Genomic DNA, 20,897 nt, shown 5'->3' on the forward strand with positions numbered 1-20,897 from the left:
GGGTGTGATGACTCTATGGGATTTTTTCCTACAATCCTGATTTCAAGTAAAGAAAGCACTTCTAATGAGGTTTGGGTGAAGGAGTCTCCTTTATCAGACCAAGTGTCTCTGATTTACATTCAAGAAATATGGTCACCCTAACTCTAAGAGAGGCCCGTCTAGGATTGCAAATTGTAGAGGGATCCAGAGATTCTCCTCTTTCCTTTTTTCTCACGCTATTTCCTCTTCAGGAGAGTTTGGACCATAGTTCTTATGTGTCCCTCAGAAACCACCCAGCACATACCCCATGGCTGCCCTGCTTTTTCTCTTTCCACCTCCCCTTTTTTCTCTTCCCCTTCCTCACTCTCTCCTTTTTTCTTGTCCTTACTCAACTTCCCTTTTTGCTCTTTCCACCTTTCCCCATTTCCCTCACCTTTTCCCCTGCTCTGTTTTCCCCTCTTTTCTCTTGGCTACTTCCTGTGTTGGCCCTGATGCAGGTTTCTTTGACAGGACAGAAAGGCAGGGAGAGGCCCCAGCGTGAAAGTCAGTGCTGCCTCCAGATCTGAAGATGCTTCCTGTCTTCTCAGGTAAGTGTGAGTGTAAGTGTGTGTGTGTGTGTGTGTGTGTGTGTGTGTGTGTGGTATGTGAGGGATAGGGGAACAAGAGTTGGGATGGAGAGAGGGAAACAAAATGATGCCTTATTGGATCAGCAGCCCTGTAGCAAAGGTGGGAATGGTAGAGAAAGTGGTGCAAACCAAAGGACAGTATAAAGGAGCCTAGAAGCTCCGTTTCCCTGCCATGTTTCCAAAGTGACTTCAAGCTTCATTTCCCCCATCTCTAAAATGGGTCAGCTGCAGGAGTTCTCTCCATCTTGGCTTTGCAGTAGCCCCATACTACCCAATGCAAGCCATCCAGATGCTTATCTTACCCACCCATGTTCCATGTGCTGGCCAAACCACTCCTCAAGTGCCCTCCTGTTCCATTGTCCTTCCACCCTTTCCCTCATGACTTTTGTGCCTTCCTTTGTACCCTCATACTTACCATTCCTGTGATTTGGAATGCCCTCTCTGTCTGCCAAGCCACCATCTTCTTATCTCTCAAACTCACCTTTTCCATGTCTCCCCTCACCCAGTTCTTATCCCTTCAGGCACTCTAATCTGTAGACCTGTCACTGATCTGTCTCTCTTGGTCATGTCAATACATTTCCAGAGGTTTCAGTCTAGGGTTCTCTAGTCCATTTCCTGTAAGTGGGGCCTGGCCTATCAAACCTTGTCTAAAGGCTAGCAATAGTTTCTTCTCTATCCCTTACCACCATGCCTAAGACAGGCCTCTGTATGAAATGGAATCTAGACTGATGGACCAACTGATAAAGTGACCAATCAAGCAGCCAACTGATCAGATTAATTTCTTAATTCCTTCATTCACCAAACAACCACTTATTTATTAAGTATCTGCTGAGTACAGAGAACATTGCATTGGTACTCTGGGGGAGAGAAAGATGAATAAAACATGGGGGTGGGCTGGAAAGTGGAGTGTGTTCTTTGCGACCATTATAAGGTAGTTAGTGTAAATTGTGCTGCTAATGTCCAGACCCTTCCCATCCCTGTCTCAGTTTCTCAAAAGGCTCTAACTCCTCCCCTGCCCCAGAGCAGTTCTGGAGTCTAGGCCATAGGCTCTGGCCCAAGCCTAGGCAAGAGAACAGTGGCAGGGCAGAAGGACAGGAAATGACCTAGGAAGCAATGCAGGAAGCCAGAAGCCTAGAGATTGTTTCCTGGGGATTTCCCACTGCTGCTCCTTGGCTCTTGACCGGCTTCATTGCTGGGAATTGTGGAGCTGGGACCTGGGCAGATGGGGAGCCTTGGGGGCCAAGGTTTGGGAGAAAATGAGGGGGACTAAAATGGCGGGGTACTGGGGCAGGCCTGGGACTTCCAGAGTGAATTGGACTGGCCTTCCCAACCCACTCCCCAGTGTGAGGTGGAGGAGCTAGACTGGGAGACCAAGAGAAGGTGAGGCAGTTGCTATTCTGAGTGAAAACATTGTGTCTAGACAGGGATTGTGGAAGGACCTGTGTGCTAATACAGTAATAGGCTCAAAGGATTTATCAACAAGGAAGACCCTTAAAAAGCCATCTTGTCTAACCATCCCATTTTATAAGTGAGGAAACTGAATCCAAGAGAGATTAAGTGAATTGTCAAAACTTGCACAAAACTTACACTAGCAAGGCCAAGTTTCAAACCGAGTTCCTCTGACTTCCTTCTTTCCTCTATACCAAACTGGAATAGGACGAGCTCTGAATGGGGCAGCTCAGATCTTCTCCCTTGCCTTTCTCCTTATTCTCTCTTCTGTCTCCTTTTTTTACAAGCTTGGCTGTGGCTGTTATTGTTGCCTGAGGTCCAGGCACTGGAGATAACCCCACCTGGCTCAGAGTTCATCCTCAACGTCTCCAGCACTTTTGTCCTGACTTGCACAGGGGATGCCCCAGTGGCCTGGGAAAAGACTCCCCAGCAGACCCCACCACCCGTACTTGAGGCCCAGGATGGCACCTTCTCCAGCGTCTTGACCCTCACCAACGTCACTGGCCTTGACACAGGAGAATACATATGTTCCTCCAATGGCTCCCAAGGCCTGGAGTTTGGTGGGCAGAAGCGGGTCTACATCTTTGTGCCAGGTGAGTGGAGGCTCTGAGATCCAGTAATGAAGATCCCTGCCTATGCTGTACAGTGACATACCAGGGCCCTGGGCTTTGCTGCCACCACCTAGGGATAGTATCATTATTACTTCTATCACCGTGATTTCATTCTTCTCCTCCTTTGGGACAGGTGTTCATATTGAAAAGGTCTGAACACAAGTCACTATCTTATTATTATTCTTATAGATTTAATGGTCCTTGGACTATAATGAAATTAGATAAAAAAGAAGCATTTTATGAGTGAATAAGTGTATTGGGATTTGAGCTCATCTTCTATAGACTCACCTAATGCATCTTGGGACAGCCCCAGTGACAATTAGATAACAGAGGCAACGCATGCCTCTCATCCTTTTCCCGTATGGTTTTTTTTTTTTTTTTAAGCAATTGGGGTTAAGTAACTTGCTCAAGGTTACATGGCCAGTTATTATTTCTGGGTGTGGTGCTGAGTATCTGAGCCCGGATTTGATCCCCAGGTCATCCTGACACTGGAGCCGATGCTCTTACTCACTGAGCCGCCTGGCCGCCCCTAAGCAATTGGGGTTAAGTAACTTGCTCAAGGTGACACGGCCAGGTGTTTCTGGGTGGGTGCTAAGTGTCTGAGCCCGGGATTCGATCTCCAGGTGTTCTCAACACTGGAGCCGGTGCTCTTACTCGCTGTGCTACCTGGCCACCCCTCCCGTATGGTTTTTATTTCTTCTCCTAAGTCTATACATATTGCAATTTTTCATTCCACATAATTTGAAAATTTTGAGCATTCAGGCAACAGCTACTCAAAATGTTGTTTTTTAATTTTTATGCCTCGGTATAATGCCTGGACAGTTGTGGGAAAAAAGTTCTGTCTGCTCTAACACAGTTAATCTGTTGAATCTTCAAGGTTATTTGGAGTTCACATGTTTATTATTCCTCATTCTCATCTTTTTTTTGGTGGGGTTCATGTAGAGATGGCTTATTGTTAAGCAAAGCGGGTTTAATATGTTTGTTAAATTGATTTGTTGAAGTATCATCATTCAGAATAAACCTGTACTGAAGCCCTACTCAGCATAGGGTCCTTTGTGAGGCATTATGGGTGATACAATGAGGTGTAAGGCCCAGTGCCTGCCCACACAGGGCTGACAATCAAGCTGGTGAGATGAATAAAAACAGAGTGATTATTCTATGTGATGTGCTGAAGGCCAGTCATAATGATGACTTTTTAGAGAGTGTTTTTTGCTTTACCAGGTGCTTTATACACAGCATTTCATTTGAGATTTGCAATAGCCATGTAAAGTAACTAGTGTAGGATATAATAATATTCCCATTTTATAGATAAGGGAACTGAGACATATGTGTATAACTTCCCAACAGTTAATACCTACCACCAACATCTCATAGTGGAATGGGAGGTAGTGAGCTCCCTTTCACTTGGGGGATGTTATAGAGGGAATTTCTGTTCAGTTAGGGGTTGGACAGGGTGACTTCTGCGGTTCCTTTCAACTTTGTGCTTCTTTTTTTTTTTTTTAAAGCAATCGGGGTTAAGTAACTTAAGTGCTCAAGGTTACACGGCCAGTTATTATTTCTGGGTGTGGTGCTGAGTATCTGAGCCCGGATTTGATCCAGGTCATCCCGACACTGGAGCCGGTGCTCTTACTCGCTGAGCCACCTGGCCACCCCTAAGCAATTGGGGTTAAGTAACTTGCTCAAGGTTACACGGCCAGGTGTTTCTGGGTGGGTGCTAAGTGTCTGAGCCCGGGATTTGATCTCCAGGTCATCCCAACACTGGAGTCGGTGCTCTTACTCGCTGTGCTACCTGGCCACCCCCTGTGATTCTTCTCTATGGAGAAGTGACTAGAGGTCGTGTTCCTCCTAGAGAACGTAAGATGAGCTGGCCCCTGAAGAAAGAGGAGAATCTGAGACAGCTGTACCTTTGATTCAAGAGCCCTGATATGGGAGTCAGGAAACCTATGTTCTAATGAAATTCTGCCACCCAGTTATTGTGAAGATTTTTTTTCTTTTTTGGAGGCAATCAGGGTTAAGTGACTTACCCAGGGCCACACAGCTAGTAAGTGTCTGAGGCCAGATTTGAACTCCTGACCCCAGGACTGGTGCTCTATCCACTGTGCCACCTAGCTGCCCTGATTTATTTTGTTTCATTTATTATTTATTCCCTCTATAATACATTTATTCATTATTTATTCCTTCTTTAATACATCCTGCACATTCTGCTTGATTAATCATCCTAATGTATACCTCTGATAATGTTATTTCTTTGTTTAAACAACTTCACTGGCTCCCCATTGTCTATAGAATCATGTCCAGACCTAGAATACAAGGCCCTCCTCAGTCTGGTTGCCATGCTATATTGATAGTGTTATACCTTACTAATCTTTCTCTTAAGGCTTCGGCAAGGCAGGAGTTCCAGTCTGGGACTCAGGCAGGAAGGGATTCCCCAGCAGAGCAGCCAATATTCCTGGGACACAAACCAGCTTGGCTCTGCTCCTCATCCACTCAGCCTCACCATTCTTTCTGCAGACTCCTCCGTGGACTTCCTCCCTGTGGATCCCGAAGAGCTGTTCATCTTCTTCACGGGAGACAGCGAGACAACAATCCCGTGTCGAGTGACCGACCCAAAGCTGGTGGTGACACTGCATGAGAAGAAGGTGGACGTGTCACTGCCTGTTCCCTACGACCACCAGCGTGGCTTCACTGGCCCCTTCGAGGACAAGACCTACATCTGCAAAACCATCATTGATGACAGGGAGGTGGACTCTGAAGCCTATTATGTCTACCGAATCCAAGGTGAGGACCTTACCCTACTGGGCCAACTTCCCTTGAACCTCATTTCCCCTCAATAAATCAACATGCGTTTATTTAGCACCTTCTATGTACCAGACACTGTTACAATCATTGGTGTTCAGTAGTTCTTCAGTCTTCATGGCCCTATTTGGGGTTTTCTTGGCAAAGGTACTCGAGTAGTTTGCCATTCCCTTCTCTAGCTCATTTTACAAATGAAGAAACTGAGGCAAACAGGGTTAAGTGACTTGCCCAGGGTCACACAGCTAGGAAGTGTCTGTGGCCAGATTTGAACTCAGAAAGATGAGTCTTCCTGACTCCAGGCAGAAGCACTGTATCCACTTCACTGCCTAGCTGGCCACCACTTTGTTAGGTACTGGGTGTTCAAAGATAAACAATGAAACAGTCCCTGCCATCAAGACAGTTATAGTCTATTGGAAGTAACCAATTGGTGCACACATACACACAAACACCCCAAATATAAGGTAATTTGATAAGGAGGCACTATTAGCTGTGGACAAGAAAGACCTTACGTGGGAATTGGTGCTTAACTAACCCTTGAAACAAACAAGAGTTTCTAAAGATTAGAGGTGAGGACAGGGGGCAATTCTAGGCACGAAGAGCAGCCTGTGCAAAGGTACAGTGTTGGGAGATGGAGTTGTCATATGAAGAAAGGCAAGAGGGCTTGTTTGCTTAGCCTTGTAAAGCCCATCCACAATTAAGTCATATTATAGCACCAAGGACAGAGAAAAGCTTTCTCTTAGCCTGTCCCCAGGTTCTAAGCTTGTCTATGAATAGTCAATAAATTACTCATATTAACAATGAAAATTCACATAAAATAATCATCATCTCACCAACATGTCAATCATTTTGTCCTTTCCAAAGCATTTTCACTCCCATTTACCTTCTGTGAGCTTCATCATAGCCATATGATGTAGGCAGGGACAGTCAATGTTATTTTCATCTTACTCATGAGAAAATTGAGGTGCTGACTACTGAGGGGACGTTAAGTCACCTAGGAGCGCAGGATTCTAGGATTGAGGGTTGGAAGGTGTCTCTGAGTTCATAAAGTCCAGCCCCCTCATTTTACAGAAGAGGAAACGGAGGCCAAAGAGGTAAAATTATCATTGGTGTGTGGGGAGTCTTTGATGTGTGGGTTTGTCTTTCTTGATTCTTGCCTGTGTCTTTCCATAGGTCTCCATAGAGGATCAGCACTATACACTATAGGACTTAGTCTGGTTCTAGATGCCAGTGCAAATCAGTGCAACAAATTCAATTCGATCCAACCAACATAGCCACCTGTTGTCATTCATTCTTACTATGTCCACCATTGTACATGTCTTTGAGGGGATTATAGGGTCATAAATCTAAGCTGGAAGAGGCCTCAAAAACCAATTGGTTCAACCCCATGGTCTCACATATGAGGAAAATGATCAGGGGAACTAAAGACACGCAGATAGGAATCACCAAGAGTGGGATCTGAACTCACAGTCACTGACTGAAGAGCCAGTGAATTCTCTTCCCATTGTACCACGCTGCTTCCTTTACTACTCACTTTATTCCTCTTTAGTTTCATTTTATTAGATTCAGATGATGAGGTTACCTTCCCAAGTCCTGAATCTGTTATTAAATATGGCTAGCCATTTCTTTCTGCTGTCAGTCCCTTGGACTCTGGCTCCTTGGCTCAGGGTTGTTCCCTCTTTCTCTCCACAGTCTCATCCATCAATGTCTCAGTGAACGCAGTCCAGACTGTGGTGCGGAAGGGTGAGAACATCACTGTCCTCTGCATTGTGAAGGGTAATGAGATGGTGAACTTTGACTGGACCTACCCTCGAATGGAGGTGAGGAAACAATCAGGAGAAGTGAGAAGGGTGATAGGTGGTCTAGTCCCGACAGAGATGAGGGTGAAGAGAGAGAATGAAGGGGATGGGGGTGGCCACTCTTGCCAGGGCCCATGCTCAGTGTCAGTGAGGGAGGGAGGGCTTTGAATGGAGGTGGGTCATAAAAGATGCTGGACTTTATGCTTTTTTCCAGAGGACCCTTTGAGTGGGACTTTCTGGTCTGAGTTAGGCTGAAGTTGTCAATTGCAAGTCAACCATTCTTCCCTTCCCAAGTCAGATAAGGCAGCCCTTTGGCCCATCCTTATTGTCCTGGCACACATGTGCTATAGAGGGAGCCATGGAAGTCCATGCCAGCAGCCCCTAGCTTTTCCTCTTTCTGATACCATGTACCCCCAAAGATTTCTTTTAAGCCTTCCCTGACTTCTCTGGGACCTGAGCCCTTTCCCTGTCCTGTCCCCATAGAGCAAGCGGCTGGTGGAGCCAGTGACAGATTTCCTGTCGGGGGTAGAGTATGACATCCGCTCCATCCTGCATATCCCAAGTGCTGAGCTAGGAGATTCTGGTACTTATGTCTGCAATGTCTCAGAGAGCTACAATGGCCACAGGGACATGAAAGGGGTCAATGTTACCGTGATCGGTGAGTACAAAGGCCAAGCCTTCACTCTCATCCTGCTGGCCAAACAAACAGGGAAAGAACCTTACTAGAGAAATGAGGGAGTCATGGTCTTGGGAACAGTCTGGGTGTATTGTATAAAGGGGGAGCCTAACTCTGGGACAGCCTATGATATCTGAGTCTGACACCATCTCTCTCCTCTACTTCTTCTCTGAGCCCTATACCATCTCTCTGTCCCTTTTGAGCTCCTGTCTCTTCTGAAATTCCAATCTCATTTTCTCTGATTCTTCAACCCTTTCAGACAAAGGATTTGTGAGGTTTCTGGGGGAGTTAGATGAGCTGGAGTTTGCTGAGCTGCACAAAAGTCGAACACTACAGATGCTCATTGAAGCATACCCTGCACCCACCATTGTGTGGCTCAAGGACAACCAGACACTGGGCTCTGGGACCGCCAGTGAGATCTCTATCTCCACCAGGAATTTGTCTGAGACAAGGTGAGCCAAACTCCTTGACTAGGGGAGGCAATATATGGATGATATTAACATCCTCTCCTTCTCTAGCATGATGCCCAGGCTCACGTCAGTCTGACCTCCCTCCTTAGAGGCACTTTCTGGTAGATCACTGATACCTTTCCTAAAGATATAGTTCATGTAACAATGTCTAGATGGATGCTAGGGCTGTAAGCATTAATTGGTACCAGGAGGCTTTGACCTGAATCAAAAGAGGGTTGTCTAGGATTAGAGCTGTTGTCAGGGGGAGAAACATGGTTGCAATAAAGTAGGAACCCATACATGAGCCATTCTAAAGACTGGGAAGGGAAAAAAAGAGGGAGAGATAAAGGGAAGGAGAGGAAAGGAAAGGAGAGGGGAGGAGAGAAGAGAAGAGGGAAAAGGAGGGAAAGGGAAGAGAAGGAAGAAAAGAGGAAGAGAAGAAAGGAGAGGGGAGAGGAGCAGAAGAGGGGAAGAGAGGGGAGAGGAAGGGGGAGGAAGGAAAGAGAGAAAGGGAGGAGAGGGAAAGAGAGGAGAGGAAAGAAAAATGCCTGCACTGGTTGCTTGGCTGTCTATGGACTGGGTACCATGCCCTTGGGGTCAGTTATCTCTATATCCTAATTACCTTCCTCTACTTCCTACCACACAGCCATACAAAAATGCATGCACACACACACACACACATACAACACACACACACAGCACACATACTACACACACACCTGTAGCAGCAAGCACCCCGGCGTCCCCAGGGTGGCTGCTCACACAGGTTCTTGGATCTGCTTTGTTAAAGGAAAGCAACTCAAAAAGGGTTAACAAGCTTACTTTAATCAGTCAGACATATATCGTTTACCTTGTTCAGGGGAAAAATGTCAGCACCCCAAACTTCAAAATATACAGACAGAATTATCAAGACATTAACAGATCAAGCAGACAGCTTTCCAAACTGTCCAACCATTACATCCATACCCAGTCAACATCTGGGTTTTTCAAAGCCGGGGGGGCTCTGGACAACGGCTTTTCAGAATACTGATCAAATCACAGAACACCTCTCAAAGTGAGCCCCCAAAACAAAGCTACACATCAGGGCTTATATAGCCTTCCCCTGGCTCAGAGAATGTAACAACCTTATTGACTCAAGGCCAATCAAGAAGTATCTACTGAAAAACAAGCCTCCCACCCCAGGCTTCAGGTGCACTTTAGCCTAGGGGCAGGGAAGATCTTCCAAATTTGCATTCCCATTACAACACCCCACACCACACACACCCTCACCCACACAGACACCCACACCCACACACATACACACACACTACACACATACACACATACACATACATACCCTCCCAGAGCCCCAGTCCCATCAGAACAGTTGATGAGCTCTTACTCTTGGTGTCGTGGACAGAGCACAGGCCTGCACAGCTGCTCAGACATGGAGATCCTGGGCCTGCTTCTCTCCTCTGCCAGTCTGAGCAAGGCCTGCTGCTTGACTCTGGCTGGTCAATGGGGTGTAGAATGCTAGATTTCAAGCCAGAAAACTGGAGTCCAATACTGTTTCCACAATTGTGGTATCTTGGGCAGGTCATTTGTGCCTCAATTTTGCCATCTTTAAAGTTAGATGTTTAGACTAAATTCAACTCAATCATCATTTAAGAACCCAAATGTGGAAGACACTGTGTTAGACTCTGGGGATACACACTCAACAAAAACAGTCCCTGACCTCTGGGAGATTTCCCTTCTACATGGGGAGGGGAAGGAGAAGGCAACGATGCAATATTTACACAGATATAAGAATACAATATAATTTTAGAAGAGGCAGCTAGAGAGATCAGGAAAGGCTTCTGGGATGAAGTAAAACCTGGGATGAAGCTTGAAGGAAAGCAGGGACTCTGAGAGGCCAAGGTGATAAGGAAGCCCATTGACTGTCAGGTAACAAACACTTATTAAGTAATTACTATGTGTCAGGCACTGTGCTAAAGATATTGCTGTTTTTTAGTCAATTAATCATGTATGACTCTTTGTGATGCCATTTGGGATTGTCTTGGCAAAGATACTGGAGTGGTTAGTTTGCTATTGCCTTCTCCAGCTCATTCTATAGATGAGGTAACTGAGTCAAATAGGGTTAAATTACTTGTCCAGGGACATGCCATTGTCTGAGGTCAGATTTGAACTTAGGTCTTTCTGACTCCAGGGCTGGGCCTCTATACACTGCAACATTTAGCTATATACAAAAAGGCAAAAGACAATCTCTGTTCTTAAGATGCTCACGATGTAATGGGGAAGGGCAGCCACATGCAACTGTGTGCAGGAATGTGGAGGCAGAAGATGGGCTTTTGCCAATAGGATGTGATTGTTCTAATCAGACAGTTTTCCTGGAGCCTAGAAGACAGAGGAGTGATGTGAAATATGTCTGAAAAGATGGACTGTAATCACACTGTGAAAGGTTTTAAATGTCAAACTGAGGAGTTTGTATTTTATCTGAAAAGTAACTAATTGGGAACCACTGAAACTTGTTGAGCATAGTAGCTTGATCAGGCATCTGTATAAAGGATGGAATGCAGAATGGAGAGATTCCAGTTAGGTGGCTATTGTAATAGTCAAGGCTACAGAGCACAGGACTGCACTAGCCACTCAGACATCGAGATCCTGGGCCCTCATCTGGGCTCTGCTAGTCCAAGGGTGGTCCAGTGAGTGGAGAGAAAGGGAGAGATGTTGGGGAGTGGACATTCACAACTGATAGGATTAAGGGAGGGGTAAAGGGAAAGAGTGAACAATAGAGGACTGCTCCAAGAATGCAAACCTGGGTGACTGGACAGATGGTGGTGCCTTTGACAGAAATAGGGAGATTTAGAGGTGGGACAGGATTAGGGGAAGTGTTTTCTAGGGTACTTTCCAGCTTCAAGATTCCATTATTCTGTGATGCTTTCTTCCTCCACAGGTATGTGTCAGAGCTGACCCTAGTGCGGGTGAAGGTGAATGAAGGGGGTCATTATACCCTCAGAGCCTTTCATGATGATGCTGCTGACTCATTCTCCTTCCAGCTGCAGATCAATGGTGAGGAGAGGCTCCTTAGAGGGTTCACTCCTTCCCTTCTTTTTCTTTTCCCCCCCTTAGCCTCCCATACTCCTCAGTTCCCTCCTGCCTCCCTCTCCCAGTCCTTGACCTAGCTCATCTCCCCCCTTCCCGCCCCCACACTGACCCTCCTCTCTTGCCCCACTTTGGACAGTTCCTGCTAAGGTGATGGATCTGAGTGAGAGCCACCCCAGCAGTGGGGAGCAACTCCTCACTTGCCGAAGCCAGGGAATGCCACAGCCTGTCCTTAACTGGTTCAGTTGCAGTGATTTTAAGAGGTGAGTGGAGACGTCAATCCCAGGTGGCAATGCCCAAGGCCTTCAACCTATGGGAATAAAGGGTAAATCAATCAACAAATATTTATTAGGTGTATACTCTGTGTCAGGCTCTTTGCTAAATAGAAGATACAAAGAAAAAGCAAAAATATTCCATGCTCAAAGAACTTACATTCTAATGGTCCTGAGGGAACATGTGTCTGAAGCTCTTGAGTCCACAGAACCATCAAGTCCTTGGGCATGGGCTGGGACCCCAAACGGAGAAGGGTTAGAATAACAACTCATCCATCCCCCTGCTTATGGCTCTTCCATTGTCCCAAGATAGAGATGATTTCTTTGGTCATCAAACCATCTAGAAAGAGAGACCCACAGGACCCCTAGATAGAAAGTACTGAAGGGGGAAGTTCTTTCTTTCATCTACCCTACATCAATCTGGCTTCCAAGTAATTTCTTTCCAGAGCTGTTCTTGGCCCTTTCATCAGGGGCACAAACTCATTCACTCACAAAGACAGGGCAGTTCTGGAGAGTTGGCAGGACTGAGATCCTAATAGTTCCTTACTTTTCCTTGGAATTTCTCCTTCTGGTTACTCAGAGTCCAGCAATTCATCTGGGAGCAATATGGCCTCTTGGGGGAAGAGCAAGACAGGGCAGCATTTATAAAGAAGCTAGTTGGCCAGGTTATGATATGGAAGAATTAGGGGTGGGGGTGGAGATGAAGACTTCCTATAAGCCCATCATCAGTAGACCAGATTATAACAACACCTACTATTCCTTCCTGGCATTGCCAAAAAGCCCCTGAGAAGTAAGTGGGGACAAGACAAGATACTCTAGACTCACCTTCTACAAGAGGTCTTTACTATCCCTCTTAATACTAATGCCTGCCCTAAATCGATTATTTCCAAGTTATCTTGCGTGCATCTTGTTTGTGCATAGTTGTCTGGACATTAGACTGTGAGCTCCTCAAAAACAGGGACTTTTTTTTTTGCCTTTCTTTGTACCCCCAGTGCTTAGCATGGTGCCTGTAATATAGTAGGAGTTTGTTGACTGACTGAATAGGGGCTCTTCACCTTTTCTGCATCATAGACCCCTTGGCCAGTCTGGTGAAACCCATGGATTCCTCAGAATAATGTTTTAAAATGCATAAAATAAAATACCCAGGATTATAAATAAAACCAATTATATTAAAATACAACTAACAAAATATTTTTTAAAAAAATTCATGGACCCCTGATTAAGAACTCCTGCAGTCTAGACCAATAAGCAAAAAAGGAGTTTTGGGGTTATCCGGTAGTTAGACTGGTGGATGAAAAGATGGGCTGGTAAATTGGATAAAGTAGGACAAAACTGATCCTGTTGGGCTTCCATCCCAAATAGGTGTCCCCGTGATGTTCTGCCTACCCCACTGGGGAACAGCTCCAAGGAGGAAATCCAGATGGAAACCAATGTGACTTACTGGGAGCAAGAGAAATTGTTTGAGGTAGTCAGCACCCTGCGCTTTCAACGTGTGGACCAGCCCCTCTCCGTCCTTTGTGATGTACACAACCTCCTGGGGAGAGACAGCAAGGAAGTCACCATTGTTCCACACTGTGAGTCCCAAGGCCCGCACCCTTAGTAACTGGACTCTTCTCTTGTGCATCACTGGCCTTGAGGACGTCCCAGGCCCTATGTGACTGTGCAGGCCCATGCACGTCTCTAGATATAATGGGTACACGTATGTGAGGGTGCTGGTGGCCCCAGGCACTGGTGTATCTTCTGGATCCTTTCCCCCAGCTCTGAGAAGTCCAACTGTTCTTCCTCCTGGTACCCAGCAGAAGCCCAAATGAGGCACCATTCTGTAGAGACCCCAAGCTCTGGATAGAGTAAATTGAGGAGATGCAGTAACTGGCTGAAACAGACCATGCATGTAGAAGAGAAATATCCTATAAAGTATTACCCTGTACAGACAGAGGAGCAAATGCTTTTTTTTTTTTGGAGGGGGGAAAGTAGGGCAATTGGGGCTAAGTGATATGCCCAAGGCCACATGGTTAGGTTTTGTATGTGTGTTAAGTGTCTGAGCCGGATCTGAACTCAGGTCCTCCTGACTTCAGGGCCAGTGATCTATTCACTGAGCCACCTAGCTACCCCTAGCAAATGCTTTTGATGGTTTAAGAGCCTATTAAAATAGAGGGAGGATAGAGGGACTCTATCACCGTCTTTTTGTTAGGCAGGGAATAACAGGACTGCCTATAATAATATTAGCACACCTTTCTATGGCACTTTAAGGTTTACCAAGCACCTTCCTCACAATAGCCCTGTGGACCAGGTAGTGCAAATACTATTATATAAGGTTTTATTAGACAGAAATTAAATGACTTGCTCAGAGTCACATAACTAGTAAGTATTAGGGCCCAGACAACAACTCCAGCCATTTGACTGCCAGACCAGTAGATTCCTAATGATTGAGTGACCAGCTTTAGAAGGAAAGGACAACTTCCCTAGAGGGGATTTGGGGACATGGAGGAGCAGAGCAGGAAAAGTGGCATATTAAAGAAAAAATTCATGGACACCTGGTTAAGAACTCCTGCAGTCAGGGGTGGCCAGGTGGCTCAGCAAGTAAGAGCACCGGCTCCAGTGTCGAGATGACCTGGGGATCAAATCCGGGCTCAGATACTCAGCACCACATCCAGAAATAACTGGCCATGTAACCTTGAGCAAATTACTTAACCCCGATTGCTTTAAAAAAAAAAAAAAGAACTCCTGCAGTCTAGACCAATAGGCAAAAAGGAGTTTGGGGAGAAGCAGGTGGTTACACTGGTGGATGAAAAGATGGACTGGTAAACTGGATAAAGGAGGACAAGGCTGCAGCCCGAAGAGGGTCCAGAGATGAAGGGAGCACCTTCAGATGGAGGGAATAATAAAGAAGAGGGCTCCGTAGATGGATCAAGTGGACGGCAGTCAGGAGATGAGAAACAAGGTTGGGAGGAGAAATAGGGAAGGGAAGCCTGATAAGAAGGGAGAGGCAGAGGCTGAAGGCTTGACGTTGGAGAGACGAGACTCTGACAATGGGCGCCTGTCATCTCTGTCGCCATCTATATGCAGCCAAACACTTCGGAAGTGATCCATGAAACTATGCTTCCTTGGTTGGCTACAACGTATGATCTCTCACCAAAGCACAGAATGCTTTTATTTCTCCTGTTGACTCTCTATTCTGTTCCCCTCCATGATGACTCCAAATCTCAGCAATTTTCTCTTTGACAAGGCTAACACCTCGGCTCTTGTCTCTCCTTCATGACCTTGTCCTCTCTACCTCATGTCCTCTCACCTTCATGAATTCCCAAACTCTTTTCTAAGATCCTCAAAAAGAATAGAAGGAAGGAAGGAAGGAAGGAAGGAAGGAAGGAAGGAAGGAAGGAAGGAAGGAAGGAAGGAAGGAAGGAAGGAAGGGAAGAAGGGGGGAAGAAGGAAGGAAGGAAGGAAGGAAGGAAGGAAGGAAGGAAGGAAAGAAGGGGGAAGGAAGGAAGGAAGGGAAGAAGGGGGGAAGGAAGGGGGAAGGAAGGAAGGAAGGAAGAAGGAAGGAAGGAAGGAAAGAAGGAAGGAAGGAAGGAAGGAAGGAAGGAAAGAAGGAAGGAAGGAAGGAAGGAAGGAAGGAAGGAAAGAAGGAAGGAAGGAAGGAAGGGAAGAAGGGGGGAAGAAGGAAGGAAAGAAGGAAGGAAGGAAGGAAGGAAAGAAGGGGGGAAGGAAGGAAGGGAAGAAGGGGGGAAGGAAGGAAGGAAGGAAAGAAGGAAGGAAGGAAGGAAGGAAGGAAGGAAGGAAGGAAGGAAGGAAAGAAGGAAGGAAGGAAGGAAGGAAGGAAGGAAGGGAGGGAGGGAGGAAGGGGGGAAGGAAGGGAAGGAGGGAGGAAGAGGGGAAGGAAGGGAAGGAGGAAGGGGGGAAGGAAGAAAGAAGCTGCAGCACCAATGCAATATTTACAGCGCCCATGATCATGATAAAGACTGTGACTATAAGTATCGTATGACATTTGATTGCAAAATATACCAAACACTCCAGATAGAGGATACAATTGAAGCATTTATTTAGACACAAGAAAACCCAATCCCAAAACCAGTAAGCCAATTCCATCATAGTACCAAAGATATTCAGAAGCCATAATAATGCTAAGAGCCACAGCATCCTTCAGCCTTCCCACAAACCAATGCAAGATCAATATTTACTCACAAACCTCTTTATCTCCTTGCCTGAGCTCCTCTGTCCCCCACTATCTGACTAGCTCTGACCAGCTTCCTGTGGGCTCTGCTCCACCCTTTAGCAAATTCCCTCCATCACAGGCTCCATGTGATCACATTCAGTCTATTAGGGGGGCAGAGTTTACTTTCAAAGCAGGGGAGGTCCTCAAACTCCCCCCCTAGGTCTATTAAGGGGCAGGGAAGATCTTCAAATGCCCATTCTCATTACAGAGGCAAAGAAGGAAGAAATAAAGGAAGCAAAGAAGAAGTATGGAAGGAAAAAAAGAAAAGAAAGGAAGGAGGGAAACAAGAAAGGGAGGAAGGAAGGAAAGAAGGAAAAAAGAAAAGAAAGGAAGGAAAAAAAGAAAGAAAAAAAAAAAGAAAATCCATACAGCCAAACTTCCCTTGACTCAAAGCAATACAGTCTAATGGAAAGAAAGCTGGATTTTGATTCTCAAGATCTGGGTAACAGTCCCAGCTTCACTGTTTGGCATTTTTGTTGCCTTAAGTAATTTATGCACCTTCCCTGGGGATCTGCTTCCTCATGTATAATCCATTGACTCGTCTATGCTTTAAAACTATTGACAGATCCCTCTCCTTCCCTCCAATGCCAAACTTGTAGAAAGAATAATCTATGCCTGCTGTCTCTACTTCCCCATCATTCATTCACTCTTCAGCTGCTTGTAATCTGGCTGTCATTCTCCCATCTTATTAAAACATCTTTCCAAAGTCGCTAACGACCACATATCCAATGTCCTCCCTCCTCCCACCTCATTCTTCATCCTTTTTTATTTTGCTGGAGGATTTGACCCCTTCTTGAAATGTTCTCAGGGTAACTAGATGAGCCAGTGCAGTGCATAGAGCCAATGTAGTGCCAATACAATATTTACAGCAGGAAGAAGTCACTTACTAGGAAGTCAGGAAGATTTCACTTACTAGCTGTGTGACCCTGGGCAAGTCACTCAACCTGCTTGCCTCAGTTTTCTCTACTGTAAAATGAGCCGGATAAGGAAATGGCAAATCACTCTAGTATCTTTGCTAAGAAAACCCCAAATGGGGTCACAAAGTTGGACACGAATGAAGAACAACAAATGAGATACTCTTCCCTCACTGGCTTCTCTGATAGTATATTTGAAAAGTTCTCTTTCTCTGACTGCCCTTTCATGCCCTTTTTCCGGTTCTCTTAATGGCCCCTTAAAAATTAAAGCCCCCCAAAGGCTCTGTCCTTGTTTTCCCCCTCTGCCTTTTCTCCTTTAACAGTATCCTATTCTAAAGACTTCATTTACCACTTGCATACAAGTGGCTCCCAAATCTGTATTTCTAGCCCTTTTCTTTCCCTGAGTTCCTATAGCTGCTGACTTAACACCTCCAGCTGTATGGCCCATTTCAAATTCACTATGTCCAGAATTAACCATTGTCCATCAATGAATTCATTTTCACCATCTCCCCAATACACAACAACAACTAGCATATATGTATTACTTTTAAAATGTTAAGCATTTTAACAATATTATCTCATTTGACCCTCACAACAACCTTGGGACATAGGTGCTGTTATTACCCCCATTTTGCAGATGAGGAAACTGAGGTAGACAGATCCAGTGACTTGCCCAGTGTCACATGGTTAGTAACTGGCAGAGACCAGATTCCCTATATTTTTTAAGAGCACCACTATCTTCCCAATGCCATCCTTCTTTATTACTATTCCTATCCCAGAACCCCAGACTCAGAACATCAGAGTACATTGCTGGTTCTTCCCCAATCTGTTGCTAGGGTTCTGTTGATATTTAACTCTGTTTGGGCCCTCATTACCCCTCCCTAGATTTATTACAATAGTCTTCTAAGTGTATCTAGAGCTGGATGCAACTTCAGAGGCCACCTACCAATCCCCTCATTTTACAACAGAAGAAATTGAGGTCTGGGGAGGTTGTGACTTGCCTAAGGTCTCACAGGAGGAAGTTGCAGAAGCAGGAATTGAACACGGAACCTTTGACTCCAGAGTCAGTACCAGGCTGCCTTCAATGATTTTCCTGCTTCCAATTTCTCCTTTTTCTAATCCACTATTCACACCCTTGCTAATTAACCTTCCAAATTTTCTGCTCTCATAATATCTCTCTTCTTCTTCTCAAGTGGCTCCCAATTACCTATGGCATACTGAATAAAGGTTAAATTCCTGATCTTGACATTCAAGGCCCTCAACATTCTGAGTCCAACTTACCGTTCATACTTATCTCCTATTATTTCCTTTCACATATTTTATGTTCTAGGTAATCCTTTGTAGACACATCTCCATGTTGTTCTTTCTTATGGTTTCTCCAACCTTTGCTCGAATCATCCCCATAACTGGAATTTTGTTGTTGTTGAGTCATTTTTCAGTCATGTCTGACTCTTTGTGACCCCATTTGGGGGTTTCTTGGCAAAGAAACAAGTGGTTTGCCATTTCCTTCTCCAGTTCATTTTACAAATGAGGAAATTAAGGCCAACAGAGTTAAGTGACTTATCCAGGGTCACACAGCTAGGAAGTGTCATAGGTTGGATTTGAACTCAGGAAGAGGAGTCTTCCTGATTTAGGCCTGACACTATCCAATGCCATCTAGTTGCCTCACAGCTAGAATAAGCTTCTCCAACACTTTGGTCTGTTAAAATCCTTCCTTTCTAGGTTCTTCATAAAGTTTTCTCCTGTCTTCCCAGCACAGACTTTACCTCCCCTTCCCCTCCATAGCAAAATGATCTCTCCCTCTTTAAATTTTTTGTGGCAGTTTGCCTGGACCTTCCTTTGGTATTAATCTCACTCTTCCACAAATACATCATTCATGAACATTTATTTTATTTTATTTTATTTTTTGAGCAATCGGGGTTAAGTAACTTGCTCAAGGTTACACGGCCAGTTATTTCTGGGTGTGGTGCTGAGTGTCTGAGCCCGGGATTCGATCTCCAGGTCGTCCCAACACTGGAGCCGGTGCTCTTACTCGCTGAGCCACCTGGCCACCCCTATTCATGAACATTTTAGTCCCCTTAATGTATTGTAAGCTCCTGGATGGCAGGAACTGTTATTTTTTTCTTTTCATTTTTGTATCCTCAGTACTGCGTGTAGGGTCCTGCACATTTTAGGTACTTAATAAACATTTGCTTAATTGAACTGAACTGGTTTGAATTAAACTGAGTTGGGGAGAGGAGGCTAAGAGTTTGATATTAGGGAGAGGAAGCTAAGGGTCTGACTTTGATGAGGGAAGACCCGGTATCTGACCCTGGAAAACAGAAGCTGAAGGCTTAACCTTAGGTCCCCAGGGGAGTGAAAGCCCTCATGAAGATTTTTTGCTTGTTTGTTAGATTGCTTGGCATTTGTGGTAGGACTGACTGGATGGGAATGAGGGGTTGGGGGTGACTGGGGTGGGCCCTGGACTTGGAGAGGCAAAGTGTCTCTACTTGGGCAGACTCAGATGATGGTGGACAGGGTAAAGGGGGCCAGACTAGAAGGGGGAAGAGCTGGGGTTGCTGGGGGGGGGGGGGGGACTTCTCAGAATCCTCTGGCTTGTCCTTGTGCTCAGTGATGACCTGATATGAGCATGAGTTTCCTGTTCTCTACTTCTAGCCCTGCCCTTCAAGGTAGTTGTGATCTCGGCAATCCTGGCCTTAGTGGTCCTCACCATCATCTCCATGACCATCCTTGTCATTCTATGGCAGAAGGTAAGTCGAAGCCATACCTTTCTCCCATATGGACCTGGCCTGAGACCTTTTAGGGCCCTCCAGGCCTTAACCCTACCATAGACTTTTCCCCAAATATGCTTAAATTCTTTTTTTTAATCCCAAAATGGATTAAATTTTTTTTAAATAATATTTAATTTCCCACAATTACATGTAAAAGTAATTTTAAAACTTTTTTTAAAGTTTTGAGTTCCAAATTCTATTTCTCCTTCCCTGTCCTCTCCCCTCCTTGAGACAGCAATAAATCTGATATAGGCTATTCTTGATTCCAAAGTAATATGCATGTTGAATTTTGTATTAAATATTGATAGACCCAAATCAAGAACAGCCATTACTTTCACAGTCTAGTGGGAAATGATCCCCAGGGTCCAGGAATGCCTCTGAGGCACACAGATTAGATCAGCAGAGATCTGACTTCTGGCCTGTCAAGTCCTTTTTGAACCTCTCAGCACTAGCCCCATGGTTGCCATTTCCTCAGAGGGAGTGCCTTGGCACCAGGGCCCTCTCCTCCTAATGTAGACTGAGCCCTGGACTAGGTGATCTTTAAAGGTTCTTTCTAACTTCCATGATCCTATGATTGCTGATTCCCTCTTCCCCAGAAACCCCGCTATGAGATCCGCTGGAAGGTGATTGAATCCGTGAGCTCTGATGGGCATGAATACATCTATGTGGATCCCATGCAGCTGCCCTATGACTCCAGCTGGGAACTGCCCCGAGAGCGACTTGTGCTTGGTCAGTGATCTAGCTTCTCTTCCTGGGAGGGGAACAGAAAGACCCTGCTCCTCTCTCCTGAGCCCCTTCTGTGGTGGGAGCATCCCTGGGTGGTGGGAGAGCCAGCAATATGAGGAGGTGACCCAGGCAATGTCCTCAGAGAACTTACCACCTTGATGGGAAGATAGGACTAAAACATGCCCAAAGATCCTTATCCCAAGGATCAGATGTTAAATGATGTGGGATCTGCTCTAATTGTTCCAGGAGGTCAGGGGCTGGGGGTGGGGGGGTCAATGTAGAATGGAATAAGGAATGAAGTAAGGCTCATGTGGGCCTTGAAGGATGGGTGGAAGGGGAACAATCTAAATGAGCAAAGGAAGGGATGTGAGGCTGAGAGGGCATGTGTGAGGGGCAATGAGGAAGCCAGCATGACTCATTTGTGTTGGTGGACAGTTAGAAATAGACTAGATATATAGGGTAAGATCATACTGTGAAGGGCCTTGAAGAACTTCATGGTATGAACATCAAAGAACCACTCAAGATGTCTGAGAAACAT

The 20,897-nt window shown here is 45.5% G+C and overlaps 1 protein-coding gene across 1 annotated transcript in view; it reads left to right on the forward strand.

The window, feature by feature from the left end:
• The first annotated feature begins 455 nt into the window (after nt 1-455).
• PDGFRB (platelet derived growth factor receptor beta) overlaps nt 456-20,897 on the forward strand; it is a 48,858-nt gene continuing 28,416 nt past the window's right edge. The window contains exons 1-11 of the mRNA XM_069102730.1: nt 456-566; nt 2,342-2,647; nt 5,177-5,443; nt 7,151-7,278; nt 7,741-7,915; nt 8,193-8,385; nt 11,315-11,430; nt 11,603-11,726; nt 13,098-13,309; nt 19,518-19,612; nt 20,230-20,362. Of these exons, the coding sequence (XP_068958831.1) occupies nt 548-566; nt 2,342-2,647; nt 5,177-5,443; nt 7,151-7,278; nt 7,741-7,915; nt 8,193-8,385; nt 11,315-11,430; nt 11,603-11,726; nt 13,098-13,309; nt 19,518-19,612; nt 20,230-20,362 (1,768 nt within the window). The 5' untranslated portion in view covers nt 456-547. The remainder of the gene's footprint in view (nt 567-2,341; nt 2,648-5,176; nt 5,444-7,150; nt 7,279-7,740; nt 7,916-8,192; nt 8,386-11,314; nt 11,431-11,602; nt 11,727-13,097; nt 13,310-19,517; nt 19,613-20,229; nt 20,363-20,897) is intronic.

The sequence above is a fragment of the Petaurus breviceps genome, unplaced genomic scaffold (genome assembly GCF_028583685.1).
Source record: "Petaurus breviceps papuanus isolate PSGF00001 unplaced genomic scaffold, PetGlider_PUasm1.0 551, whole genome shotgun sequence".
Taxonomy (NCBI): Eukaryota; Metazoa; Chordata; class Mammalia; order Diprotodontia; family Petauridae; genus Petaurus; species Petaurus breviceps.